Source organism: Coturnix japonica, chromosome 9, assembly GCF_054131305.1.
Source record: "Coturnix japonica strain WE chromosome 9, WE-NBRP24, whole genome shotgun sequence".
Lineage (NCBI taxonomy): Eukaryota > Metazoa > Chordata > Aves > Galliformes > Phasianidae > Coturnix > Coturnix japonica.
Window position 1 is genome coordinate 1,039,156 of NC_140671.1, and position 14,642 is coordinate 1,053,797.

At 42.1% G+C, this 14,642-nt stretch overlaps 1 protein-coding gene across 1 annotated transcript; it reads left to right on the plus strand.

The window, feature by feature from the left end:
* Positions 1 to 427: 427 nt before the first annotated feature.
* DGCR8 (DGCR8 microprocessor complex subunit) lies at positions 428 to 14,626 on the plus strand. Its single transcript, XM_015877585.3, has 14 exons — positions 428 to 560; positions 2,634 to 3,642; positions 4,082 to 4,244; positions 5,294 to 5,436; positions 6,119 to 6,401; positions 6,833 to 7,030; positions 7,600 to 7,701; positions 8,073 to 8,171; positions 8,633 to 8,715; positions 8,991 to 9,091; positions 9,543 to 9,649; positions 9,855 to 9,982; positions 10,389 to 10,502; positions 10,857 to 14,626. The coding sequence occupies exons 2-14, from the start codon at positions 2,920 to 2,922 to the stop codon at positions 10,938 to 10,940; spliced, it is 2,328 nt and encodes a 775-aa protein (XP_015733071.1). The 5' UTR covers positions 428 to 560; positions 2,634 to 2,919; the 3' UTR covers positions 10,941 to 14,626.
* Positions 14,627 to 14,642: the final 16 nt, after the last annotated feature.

Here is a 14,642-nt window from a genome sequence, read left to right on the forward strand (position 1 = left end):
TCTATAATGAACGTCTATGGTTAGTAAATACCGTTTTTTCCTAAAGCAGCAGTACTGTGGGCTGTTATAACATTGTTAGGATACATTTCCGTGCTGGCACAGCGGTTTGTACAGCAGTTACTGACATTAAAAGCACGGAGCACTCACTCCCAATGCTCCCTGCCCTCAGTGCCGCCCAGCCACTATCTGACGCTCCTCCCGCTGCACACAAAGGAGCCCGGCCAGGCCGCGTCTTCCCACCGCCCCGGTCCCGCCCCCCGCCCCCTTTCATTGGTCGGGCTCCGTAAGGCCGTGTGCCCCTCGCGTTGTTATTGGCTGAATTATTTAACGTGCTCGCCAATCCGTCAATGGTAACCGGGATTTTAAATTCGAGACGCATGAGACGGGAGACGCCATTGGCTGGCGGAGGGGAGAGTCCCGCCTTCTCGGAACCGCTGGGAGCAGGAGTTTAAAGATGGCGGCGATGGCGGCTGTGAGCGGGGGGCGGCTGTGCTGAGCGGGACAGCTCCGGGACCAGCAGCCCGCGGGGAGGAGCGGCCGGGACAACGGGCATGGCCCAGGTGGGTGCCGGCCTCGCGGGGAAGGGGGAGGTGGTACAGGAGCCTGCCGGGCTGTATGGAACCCTTGGGTCCCTGCAGGCCGCGGCCCGGCCCGTTGCTCCGTCCTTTCGGTTGGCCGTCGCCTCCAGGCGCCCCCTCGGCCGCGTGTCGGTGTTCGCTGCCCGGCAGCTCGGAGCGGCGGGATGAGGCAGCGCTGTGTGTTACCGGCTGTGCAGGGCCGGGCCCAGCGGCCTTTGTGCTGCACGTGCTGCGCGCCCGGCCACATCGGGGGGTTGTGGGCGGCGGGTCGGGGCAGCGCGGCCGGACGGCGCCATCACGGCTGGGGAACGCGGCCCTGCCGCTCCTGCTGCCCGCAATGCAGCGCCGGTACGGTTTGCTTGGAGTTCCCTTCATTCGCTTCTCTTACAAAACTTCTGAACTTCATTCTTCGCTCCGTCCCCTCCTGCGGAAACCAGCCGTTCTGTTTTGCACCCCGCTTTTCTTTAACTTCCCGTTCATGTCTATGGGCAGCGTGCAGCACGGGATGGCCCCTAATGACGCCCTGCTAAAGGGCTGAACGCATCGCATCCCTTCGGTGCCCCCTGTTCCATAGGGGCGCTGTGGCCGGGTCTAAGACTTTTCCTTTATGAGCGCTGCTCTTCTTCCTTCTGTTTTGGTGATCAAACATAATTATTCCCGTTTCTAATTGTGGCTGTACACTTAGTGCTTTGCTTCTTCCGAGCAGCGTCTTCTGATTACCACCAGGATTGCTTTTTTTAGAGGGTAAGAATGTAGCTGCTAATTGTGCTGTTTTCCTGTGCATACAGTAGGTAGACTCTGGGGGTGAGATATATATATATATATATAAATATATATATATTTATCTTCCTTCGTAAGCCCAAAATTGCAGATTTAAGAACAAACAAACTTACATCCCCGTCATATTGTTAATTGTAACCATCTAAACTGTGCCTGAAAGCTGGGCAAGCTATCGAAGCAGCACCCGCTCTGCTGTTTCTGATGGCGCCTTTCCCAATTGATGTAGTCCTGGTAGCTCTGAAATGGAATGGTTGGATGTGGTAGCTCAATTAGGAATTGATCACTCTTGTAATGATTGTATCTTTTAGAACGGAATGCATTTAAATCTATGATTCTAAATGTATAGAATTGTTTGTCTTAGTGGTGGATGAGCTATTTTTCAGTGCAGAAGGTAGTATCTATTGAGACAGATGTATCTAGATCAAGGAAGATGGGATTATTTTAGAGCTTTCATCAAAACAGTCTTTTTCCTCAGTAATCCTGCTACATGTCAAGCTCAAAGTTTTAAATGTATCACAGTTTTGGGTCTATTACTCTCCTACCCTTCCAAAAAAGAAGCAGCCTCAGCAAAACTCTTATTGGCAAATCCCTGCATTAGAGTATGAGCTCATGTATGCTTTGTGTTCTTCCAGCTTCAGGTAGGTGCGTTCTGTACCATGTGGAGTTTCAATCAGTCTTGTTAGTTTGGTTCCCAGCTGCATTTGAACTTTGCTGCTGAAGTTTGTTCTGTCTGGGCAGGCATGGAATATAGGATCAAATGCTTAATATCTGGCTATCTAGATACTTTCTGCATGAGTTTTTAGCGGACTAATTCCTGTTAAAACCTCCAGTGAGATATAGACACACCTGTAAGTTTCAAAAGGACACTTGTTCTCAAGAGCCAGAGATGTTAAAAGCATGCCAGTATTGCATGTGTAAGCTCCCTGTCTGCAGTGTGGGTAAGTATTGTTTGAATACCAGGTTATTTTAAGTAATAGAAGAGCGCCCCTAAATCCCTGTGCTTAGTATCCTGATAGCTAAATAAGCAGGGATAGTCAATTAATGAAGCAGGTAATTACGTGCTAGAAACATACAGACCAAAAAGTTGTAACAACAGCCTGACCTCAGTCTCATTCAAAAAAGTACTGAGACAATGCGTATTGTTTTAACTGAAAAATGTTTTTTCTCCTTGAAATGTTGGTTCTGTTATTATGGGAAGGAATCACTTATTTTCTTTTTGCCTGGGATACCATTTTCCATTTTTCTTCTGTGACGTACGTTTTTTTTTTCTTGTAGATTGAGAGAAGAAAAGGAGCCCTGCTTGTCCAGTGAAGATGCAGTCTTAGTCCTCAGCTATTTAAGCTGAATGCATTGTGATTTCCAATAATTGAGACAGTGATTCTGAAAGCTGTCTACATTAATGAAAAGAACAATGTAGTCAGCTTAACTGAATCATCAGTGTTGCATATTGAATAGGACATGATAACCCAGTCTTGATGGACTTATGCATGTTAGGAATATAGATAAAACATATATTGAAAGCATTGTGGTTTCTTAAAACAGTAGTTTTACAGTTTAAAAAATGGAGAAATACGAAAATGTACCACCCCTCCCTAAAGAACCTGCAAGAGAAATGAATATGGAGAATCACACTTGTCCCCCACCTCTGCCGCCTAATGAACAGCCTCCACCACCTCCCCTGCAAACGTCCAGTGACGCAGAGGTAATGGACGTTGGCTCTGGTGGTGATGGACAGTCAGATACCCCTGCTGGGGACACGCACAGTATCTGCAGAACACAGCTGCTCACAAAGGGATCTGCCTGCTACAAAAGTCGTCTTATTATAGACCCTAACAATAGTGACCAAAGCCCAAGAACTGCTCGTCATGCACCTTCAGTTCGAAAGTTCACCCCAGATCTTAAGTTACTTAAAGATGTAAAGATTAGCGTTAGCTTTACAGAAAGCTGCAAAAGCAAAGATAGGAAAGTTCTTTACACTGGAATCGAGCAGGATTATAAGGCAGATGCAGATTTTGGTATTAATAATGTCAATGGGGATTTGCATGTCTGTCCTTTTGGTGGTAGTAATGGTAAAGCTGTAGGTATAGGGGGTGAAAATGATGACAAGAAGGATGATGAGAATGATGTTGATCAGGAAAAAAGAGTGGAATATGCAGTTCTGGATGAGCTAGAAGACTTTACCGACAACTTGATGGAAATAGATGAAGAAGGAGGAGGGTTCACATCTAAAGCAATCGTTCAAAGGGATAAAGTGGATGAAGAAACCATGAATTACTCGTATGAGGTAAGTAAAGAGTGAGATTCTTGGTGGGCAGGAGGATTCCAAGTAGTTAGAAAAGACATGCCAAGATGTTTGTTAAAGACAGCCTCTTTTAGAAGTGTGCAGTGCTGGAGTTAAAAATGCAGTTTTTAAAGATGGACTTTGGCTGAAAGCTTTCTTGATTCTCTTGGTGGATCTTCTGAGTTGTGTGGTGTCTTCTATAATTTAGTTTAAAAATAACATGGAAAAAGGCTTCTTACACAATAAAGCTCACTTCATGGTGAAAAATGCCAGTGCTCACTTACAAAAACTTTCTTGTTTTTCAGTCGTTTTACTGGGATCATTGGACATTTCTAGTTCCTCTCTGTGGAATTACATAGAGATAACGTATACTTTTTCTTTCCGAGGGGAAAGGGAAGTTAGCAGACCCCAGGAGGATAGTATCTGATGCCATCTCTTTCAGGATGACTTTGATAATGATGTGGATGCTCTGCTGGAAGAGGGTCTTCGTGCACCCAAAACAAGGAGAGTAGAAAATGAGAAATACGGTGGTGAAAGTGATCACCAGTCTGATGGAGAAACAAGTGTGCAGCCAATGATGACCAAAATTAAAACTGTTCTTAAAAGTAAGTGAACGTTTGTGAAGTATTTATAAACCTCTGTGCTGTGTTGGTATGTTGAATGAAAATCTGTGTGTGGTTTGGGTAGCAGTTTTGGTCCAATAGTGGATGTGATACAGAATCTTGTTTGAAGGCTTCTTTGTATCAGATCTGTTTTTTTTTCATACTGCTAAGCACTGAAGGTGATGTTTGGGAGTGATTTTGGTCTTCATCTGTTGTATGTGATGAAAATGTTCTGTTGCATGGATATGTGAAAAACAAGGAAGACTTTTACCTCAGTGGCAGGTAGGAGAACAAGGGTCTGGTTTTTCTCTCTGTTGCTGTGAAATGGGTGAAGGCTGGTTGTGGATTTCTTCCTACTTCCATTAAATCACTTCTTTGGTTGAAATGTATATGTGAAGTCTTAATGCTTGCAATACCAGGCAAACTATTACTGAAGCCCGTGACTTGCATTTATCAAGGTGTTCATAGTGTGATATGAACGAGTAGTAGTAAAGAGTTGAGGATGCCACCTGGTCCACAAGAGTATAGCTGCAAACAGTTTGGGTCAGAATCAAGCCTGAAACCTGTTCTTGAAGACCAAAGCTGTCAAATGTTTTGCTCTGAAGTAAGAAACCAAACTTCTTTCCTCCAAAGCTTCATACGAACATGGGATCACCGCAAGGTCTCAGCTAAAAGGAGTCTATTTTGTTGATGTCTGATGTAGGAAGGAGTGATTGTGACTGAGTGGTATTGTATTCCTGTTGAAAAATATAATGGGAAGTTTTATTTCAAACTGCTTCTTAAAGTCTGTCAGACTTTCTATCAGAGAAAAAGCCACACTGAAATAGAGCAGCGAGAGACTGAAATCACAAGAAATCTTAACCAGCTGTGCAAAACAAAGGAATCAGTGACCACCTATCCCTTGCTTGTCTGTCTGAGAAAGGTGGAAGACAGCACTGCAGATGACCTGGATACAAACAATGCGTGGTGATTTGCAGTTTGGGAATAGGCCACAATTCAGTGTCTTTTGAATAATAACTATTCCAGATCTAAAGTTGTTCTTTGCTTTAAAGGTCGTGGCCGCCCTCCTACAGAACCTTTACCAGATGGATGGATCATGACATTCCATAACTCAGGCATTCCTGTATATCTGCACAGAGAATCTAGGGTTGTTACCTGGTCTAGACCTTATTTCTTGGGAACAGGAAGCATAAGGGTAAATACTGTCAATTATTTCTGTACTGATATTTAAAAATGAGATCTCTTCCTTTGAATGGTTGAATATTTTGTTCTTGAGAAGGACTGTTACAGTACTTGAGAAATAAACTACTCCATTTTTGAAGTATGATATAATTTTTTTTTACAGTGCTTTGTTAACTGCTGATAATTAGTTTGGGCAGTTAAAGCAAATGAGGTGGACTTGTTTTGTGCCTTCTTTTTCTAGAATATGTCTGCAAAACATTAATTTGATTCCACCATGAAATACATTCAGACTGTTTAGTTGTAGCCATAAACCAGCCTGAGTTCATGGTCCACATTTACAGAAGTAGATGTGTGACATTCATAATCCAAAGGAATCTGTAGAGACTGAGTTTAATATTGTGGACTTAGACCCCAAGAGGGCTCAGGGAATTTTATGAAAGCATATAATGTTTGCCTGTAATCAGTCAGAATATAGTTCAGACTTAAAATGGGAAACACACTGTGGAGGTTACTGTCTGTGTTAACACAGTGCCAGGTTGTCATACTAATGAACATGCTAAGGTTTGAAGAGGGTAAAATTGTTAACCAAAGAGCAACTTGAGATCTATAGGTTCCATCTGGACTACATCTTGTGAGTTTTGGATTTGCTTTTTGTCACCTCGAGGTACTGAAACTGTATTATTTTATATTTGCAGAAACATGATCCTCCCCTTAGTAGCATTCCCTGCTTGCATTATAAAAAAATGAAGGAAAATGAGGAAAGGGAACAAAATAATGACATAACCCCAAATGGGGAAGTATCACCCATAAAGCACGTAGATAAATCTTCAGAACTGGACTGCCAAACAGAAGAACCAGATTCCACTGCTGCTGATTCTGGGCCTTTAGATGAAAAAGACACCTCAGGGGGAGATGCGGCACAAGGAGCCTTAGGACAAGTTAAGGCCAAAGTTGAAGTATGTAAAGATGAATCTGTAGGTAGGTATGGGGACAGGGACTTTTCTCTTGGCTGGAGCTGGGTTAGTGGCATTTGTTATGTTTTTCTGTTATTCCTGGCGTGACAGCTGAGTCATCCCCTGCCTGGGATCATTTGGTAAGTTGTCTTTCTGCGCTATTTTTTCTTATGCAGAGATCTGAAAAAATAGAACCAGCTTTAAACATGAGTTTTGATTGTAACGGGAAGGGAAACATAGACTAGGAACTCCTGCTGGAGTCATCTGGGAGTTGATGTGCAAACTTTACACACAGGAATGTGGGAAATTTGGGGTATTTCATCCAGTAAAGTTGAATATCAGTCTAAGAATCAGTTCTGTCAATCTGAGCTGTTATTGCCGTGTATTCTTTGTGCGTCTTTTTGCATTAAGTATTTTTTCTGTATAGTCAGCTATAGTAACCTGCTTGCTTCTTAGATCTGGAAGATTTTAGACGCTACCTTGAGAAGCGTTTTGACTTTGAACAAGTTACTGTAAAAAAATTCAGAACCTGGGCTGAGAGACGGCAGTTCAATCGTGAGATGAAGCGGAAGCAGGCGGAGTCTGAGCGGCCTATTCTGCCTGCCAACCAGAAACTCATTACCTTGTCTGTGCAAGATGCACCTACAAAGAAAGGTTAGTTCATGTACTGAGAGATTAAACTTATTTTATTAATTGACCATTTCCTCCTATGTGAAAGTTGTGGCTGAATTTCAAACAGTGATTGTTCATTAATTGCTTTAGTGGGTTTTTGCTTTGTTTCCAAAGCTTGTGTTTTTGAGGTATTCTGTACATACTTAATAGTTCACCCTTATGTTATAAAACCAGCTTCTTTCTATGCCTGTTAGTGAAAACTGGATATAAGCTGGTTAATAGAAATTGTAAAAGGTGGTACAGAAGGGTCCTTAGAAGGTGATCTGCTGGAGTCAGTTTTCTAAACTGTCAAGTGAGGAACCAGGTGTAAAAGTGAAGTGTTTTGTCAGTTTAAATTAATGATGAGCTCAAAGTGAGAGCTCTTGCTTCTGTTCTTGAAACGCGTCGATGAGTGGGACACGATGTGCATTAATTGCTGCAGGCAGCCTTAAAACGCATCGCTTGTAATTTGAGCAGCAATTCTTCCTTGCACTTTGCCACTAAATACTTCGTTTTTCATAGCAGTTTTCTCTTTAAGACCAAAACTAGCTGCCATCTTCTCTTTTTTGTAGAATTTGTCATTAATCCCAATGGGAAATCTGAAGTTTGCATACTACATGAATATATGCAACGAGTCCTAAAGGTTCGCCCTGTTTACAATTTCTTTGAATGTGGTAAGTCTGTCCTGGTTTCAAATGGAGCACAGTTTTTAACATTGGCATATTGTATTTGCACTGTCGTAGTGAAGGAAAAAGCCTTTGGAATTAATGTTTGAATTCTGTCGGATCTTAAACAATCTCTTAAAATGGAGAAATTCTCTACTTGGAAGAATGAAGTGCACGTGGTGGGAAGTGTGTGTTAGTGGAGACCATTAGGACTTTGTGTGCTGGAGTAGTCAGTCTGTCTGAAGAGCACTCAATATCCACCTTACTTGAAGCTGCAACGAGGAAAGCAAACACTGATAATAGCGATGTTTGTTTTCTGTATGTGACTGTTATACATGGGGACTGCTGGAAAGGTTTCCTTTTCTTCTCTCCATTTTCAGAGAACCCAAGTGAGCCTTTTGGAGCCTCCGTGATTATTGATGGAGTAACTTACGGGGCAGGAACTGCCAGCAGCAAAAAGCTTGCCAAGAATAAAGCTGGTAATGGTTCTTCCCTTCTTAATTGTTCTGTTTTCCTTTCTGTTTTGAAGATGACTGTATTTGCAATAGTAAGTAGGAATAATTTTGTTCATCATTTACAAAACATGCACCATGTAGTCTTATTAAAAGTACTGCTGTAGAGAGCTCCCACCTGTACTGGGACAGAAAAGCAGGAGGAAGCTTGAAGTTGATTTCTGATCTGTGCTGATAAGCTGTAAAAAACCATCTGCTTCCAGTTATCTCACCAGTGTGTATGTGCTGAGCTTTTTCTAACTTTGTACTTAGAATCATAGAACCCTTAGAGCTGGAAGGATGGGGACATTGCTTGATTTGACAATGCTTCTATAAGCATTTCAAGAAGCAGTTTCTTAGTGCAGTTTAATAGTTGTGAAGTGTTCTGCTACTGTTTTCAGTTGTCATTTAAAATAAAGCTAATTGCGACATTAAATCATTTTCTGCAGCTCGAGCTACACTGGAAATCCTTATTCCTGACTTTGTTAAGCAAACCTCTGAAGAGAAGCCCAAAGACAGTGAAGAACTTGAGGTACCGACCTCTTGCCCCATGGCTGTGGTTACTGCAGTCTCAGTTTTTAAATAATCATGTTTCCAGTGTGGAAAAAATTACTACAAGTCCCCAGCCCCGTTTTCTCAGTTGGATGGCAATTTTAATGATTTTGATAAAGACTTTTGTGCACTTAAGAATACTTTTTGGTGCAGAGTAACAGTGTTTAATGTTACGCAGGAGAGATGACCGTTTAGAATAGTATTTGAGTTAGATTTGCACAAAAACTTTTATATCTCTCTTCAATTTCTTTGTAGTATTTTAACCATATCAGTATTGAGGACTCACGGGTATATGAACTGACCAGCAAAGCTGGGCTCTTGTCTCCATATCAGATTCTCCATGAGTGCCTTAAAAGGTAAGGCTGCAGCATGCGGGTTCTGTTTTGTGCACGTCTCAGTCAGGGCACAGGGTTTGCTGGATGCTGCTGCCCAGTGTTCCTCAGTAACTGAAGGACACTTGCAGGCTGCCCGAGCCTACTGCACTCGCTGCCTGTAAGAGGTGGCGTGGACTGAACTGGTTCATAGCGTGTCTTTCATTAACTAATATCTTGTGGGTTTGCTTTCTGAAGAAAATTCTCAGCTTAGGATATAATCGTGAGGCATAGAATTGTTTTTCATTTATGTGGGGCCGTTCTCATTCAATTCAAGTCACTGATCTAAGAAATAACTCCCTATTAACCAATGTCCTAAAATTTATTATCGGTGCATCTGACTGCAGCAGTTACTGACAAAGACAACTGTTATTATTTGTTTATTTGCAATTGTACTTAGCATGTGATGTTGGTTTATTTATTCATTGTGCTCAAGAAACCACGGAATGGGTGACACATCCATAAAATTTGAAGTGATTCCTGGTAAAAATCAGAAGAGTGAATATGTCATGACTTGTGGCAAGCACACAGTGCGAGGCTGGTGTAAGTACAGCACTTAGTGTGACCTCTGATATCTTCCTTTTCTTCCTGTCCTCTGTTACCCATTTTGCAGGTGTTTGTTCAGTTACTTAACTTGTTTTATTCTTACTCTACTCTTTTCTGGTGTCTCAGCTTTGAATAGCACAAGTCAGCTTGGTGTCCAACTGTGCAAAGTACAGCTGTGACGTTTTCATGGTTATTTTTACAGGCAAAAATAAACGAGTGGGCAAACAACTGGCATCACAGAAAATCCTGCAGCTTCTGCATCCACACGTGAAGAACTGGGGCTCTCTTTTGCGTATGTATGGTAGAGAGAGTAGCAAGATGGTCAAACAGGTAAAGATGATTTCCTTTAATTGTGATCTACATTGTGACTGTATTTTTCTGTGTCTCGTTATTGGTTTTTAATGTGATAAGAAAAAAACCTGTGGTGGCATCCATCTCAGCATCATCTTTTTCTCTCTGTTGTGCGCAGGGCAGTGTGTGTTTGGTGAGCAAATCTCAGTTCTTCTGAACTGGTGATTCTCACACTTTGCTCTTGCCAGTGTGATGCTTTCATTGGCACTTCTGTTAATCTTGTATTTGCCAGACAGAAACCATCCCACCTATGTAATGTGAAACTAGCTCATGTGCATCTGTCTTATTACTTAAGGAAATGTTGCTGTCAGAGAGAACTTCTTGTGTGTGTGTATTTCTAAACCATAACAGCTCGTGTGTTGTTGCCTATGGTCTCGTTCAACAGGAGACCTCTGATAAAAGTGTGATTGAGCTCCAGCAGTATGCCAAAAAGAACAAGCCAAATCTGCACATCCTGAACAAGCTGCAGGAAGAAATGAAGAAACTGGCACAAGAAAGAGTGAGTATCTGCTGCTCCTGATGGACTTTGTTTCTCTTCTGTTGTACGTGGTTTACAAACAAGGCTCGCTAATTGTAGTCTGTGCTTGTTTCCTGCAGTATCTCATAGGAGGAGTTGTTCAGAACTTGTTTTTCAGTAGAACTGCTTTGAGAGGGATTTTTGTCCTCCCTTTTAAGTGGATTTATTACTTAATTTTGCTTTGGTCAATTGACATTTGACGTTAGAACCAATTAACCTTCAAAGAGACTGACACCAATTTGGCTGTGGTTGTGCAGTTGTTTTCTCACTGTGATGTTCTTTCTGTGAGCACAAGGTGGGCTTCGTTCCAAGCTGTTTTGTGTTTGTTCTCCTAAGGAGGAAACGCGGAAGAAGCCCAAGATGACGATTGTGGAATCTGCTCAGCCTGGCAGCGAACCGCTCTGCACCGTTGATGTCTAAAGGGAGGATTTCCGAGTAGGGAGCAATAACACAAACGGAGGAGCCAGATTTCCAACAACTATTTTGGATCTGCTTGCTGCAGAATGCAAGTTCACTCTTAAAGTCCAAGCTGCTTCAGTTATGCATTGTTCTTTGTGCATCATCAGGGCAATATTACTTTCCTTTTTTTTTTTTTTTCTTTTTTTTTTTTTTCCCATACCTCTGAGATAACAATGTGCGTGTCAAAGTCTGACCATTGAGATCTCTGCTTGGGGAAGATGCGCAGGACAGGCATGTTCACACAGGACACGGTCAAGCAAGCACTTTTTTCCTTGAAAGTCATCCATGTTGTTTGAAATGGATGCGTTTTAAGGATGAAATTCAGAATATCTATGTACAGGTTAAAGCTGATCCTAAACACACATATATGTATATATACAAGAAATATATGTACGTGTCTTGTATGAACATGCCTAAAACTTTTGGTTTTAAATCTAGTTGCATTTCAGCACACAATAATATGCACTGATAAGACACTTCGGTGACAAACACCTGAAAATGATGAGCAATGTTCCTATTGCCATAGGATTAGGCCAGTAATGCTGTTTCTTCTGTTTGTTTCGTCTCCTGCCAGGCTTAGTTATTCAAGGTCACAGTGTGCCGGCTTTTTTTTAATACTACTTGAAAAGAACAAGTGTACCTGGTAGTGTTAAGAGCAACAGGCTGGATACTCCAAATTGTGCTTTGTTTAATTAAAAAAGAACCGATGTTCTGACAGGCAGTCGGAAGGGGACAGTGAGGCCCTGCTTTATTGGATTAAAGTGAAAACAGGAATTTGAAAGGCTGTTTGCAAAGCGTGGAGCCAAACTGTAACTGAAGATGGCCGGCAGCCGGAAATATTTTGCCAGTGTGGTGTTTAAAGACGTCCCCGTTCCCTTCTGCCAGCAAAAAAGAAGTTTCTCACTTCTTTGGGGTCAGAATACAGCTGGCCTGACAAATTCAGTCTTAACTTGCAGCTTAAAATCAAAAAGTTTTAAAAACAGCAAAGAAAGACTCAAAAAACCCTGAGAAATCTGAACTGCAGCAATGTAGGTTTTTTTTAAGCTTTGTTTTTACTTTTTAGTGACATTTTTAGTGTTTGAGGAGAAAGTGTAACTTCTGCAATGAAAATTAGAATGTAGATTCAAAACACGACACAGTAATGAGTAGAATGTGAGACCATCACAGGTTGTACGCATGGATAGGAAAACCACAGGTAGGCAACTACTGTCAAGTACAGCCCAGGCAGCGCTGGCTGTGCCTGCTGAGGCTTGGTGATGTTCAGCACAGGATGCAGTTTGGCTGCAGTGCACACACTGCTGTGTCAGGATTCTTCCTTGGTGTTATTTCCTGGGTGACTGCAGTGCATCCTAGAACCACTTCTGTGGGTTCTTTGGATTGCTATTAAAGAATAGAAGTGAACAGGGGTAGGGCTTCTGCCACTTAGGCAAGAGCTGTCCTGCTCTATTTCACACTCCTGATGGAGCAGAAGAGGTCAGTTTAGTAATTGCTGCAGCTCCTGGTGCTTATCTGGACAGCAGTGTGGGATGGGGAGGGGCGAAGAGCAGTGAATGTTCTTGGATTGTTCAGGGGCTTCTTTCCTTTGTTTTATTGTTTAATACCGTGTTACGTGTAGAATGCTGCAGTATAATGAATATTGTGCCTACTGGATCTTAACAATGTTGGCATCAGTATTGTCAGACCTCCTTTTAATATCACACCTGTTATTTTGGGATTGCAAGGATTTTAGGTTTTATCTGAAGCTGTTGTTATGTGGCTTATGATGTCTGAGGTCAAACAGGAGCCTTAGAGCCTCGCCTGTCTGTTCCAATGGCACTCTCAGAGCTCTGCAGGTAAATCTGCTCATGATTCTATTCAGCTTCTGTTCCGCGAGCTGTAAACCTGTGCTAACAGGATACGGGTAGTTGGAGGACTGCACAGAAACCATGAATTAAAGAAGTGGCCTATCTTAAAAAACAAACGAAATGCTGCCTCTGCTGCTTTTCCTTTGGTTTGTTTTTTTAGCAGCGTAGCTTTAACCGATGTCCATCTTTCTCTGCAAGGTGTGTAATACTGGTGCAGTGCTGACAAGCAGGGATTGCTGTTTGTCTCTCATTTCTTTCTTTAATAACGACAGGGCTTATCTCTTCTATGCCTCAGTGTGTTACTGCAGTAGGTTTTACTTCGGTTTGTACGTTTTCAGCAGAATTCCTGTGTGTGGACAGCACTGTAACAGACAATTCAGCCTCACAGATCCGTTGTTCTGGAATGAGAATGTCCGTGTCTTTGCAGGTCACCTGCACAATATCCGTCGATGCCTCACTTACAGATTTGGTTTTGTTACTTTTACGAGGATTGCTGTATTACCTCAGTCTGTCACTATCACATCACAAGGTGACCGCTGCCCTTAATTAAAACACCCACAGATCTCATTGTGAACCAAAGCCTAGAACGTATATTATGCATTCTAAACAAAAGACAAAGAAGATGGTATTAGACCTTGCTGCAGCCTCTAACTGGAGAGACGTCCAGAAAATAGCGCAATAACTGCTGGAACAAACAACTGAACTGCTGTTAATCGTCATTGTGAAGTATTCTTGTGTTTTAATGTTTACTATTGTTTGGAGTGTAACAGTCTTGCATTTGCACATAAGCACGAGCTGCTTTGATAGAGGATAGATCATTGCATTAACTTCAGCTTCTGCATGAACACTTACAGCGTGATTCAAGATGTATCCTAAATCTGTATTGTAACGTGTGTGTTTCCTAGGTAAGTGGCTGTAAAGGTTTAGGTCTTGATTGTACGAATGCATAAAATCAACTGCTGCTTTTGTCACTGATGTTTGTTCTTTATCCCTTCTACACAGCAGGGAGGATGGGTATTTTTATAGGAATGGAGTGTATTTTGAAGAACTGTTCCCTCCGGGGGTTACAGTTCTTGCTTTGCATATTATGTGCTTCTCAAGCGTGTGGTTGCTGGACTGTCAGGGTTAGTGTGCGTTCTGCTCATTAATGGTACTGATGGAGAACTGACTGTGACTCGTGACCAGACAGATGCTACCTATTTGAACACCAGTCGTTCAGCTTTTTCTTAAGTATTTATTAGAAACAAAACTGACCCCAGTAGTTGGGTACTCAGATGTTTGGAGAGACTATTATGCATAAACGTAACTATTGTATGTGAACTTCCACGTTCCTGCGCTGCTGTTAGGCTTCATACAAATATATTTTTAACATCCAAGTATTTAAAAGCATGATTTATCTTAATAATTCTCTAGCCTGTACTTTGGTTCTGGAGCAAAATTCAGGAAGTGGTAGCTGCCTGACTTCCCACAGGAAGAAAGGTGAAGTGCAAGAAGCCATGATGTTCTTAACCAAATAAACGTTCAGTTCCAGTATTCTGATGTGTATCTGAGAAGGGAAGGCGGGGGGGAAGAAAGTCATTCTTAATACCCCAGTAGATAACAAAGGTTGCTGTATGAATTGTAGTGGGTGCAGCTGCTTGATGCCAGTGCTAAATTGGTACAACTATAAAGCCTCATTTCCACTGAGCCTCTGCTTGCTTTTTTCTGCACAATCATATAAGCCTCTGTGTTTGGTCTTTGAGTACTACATGTGTATTTTTCAGACAATTAGTTTTGAGCAATAAAGTTTGATATTATAAAGTGCTGCAGTGTGAGAAGT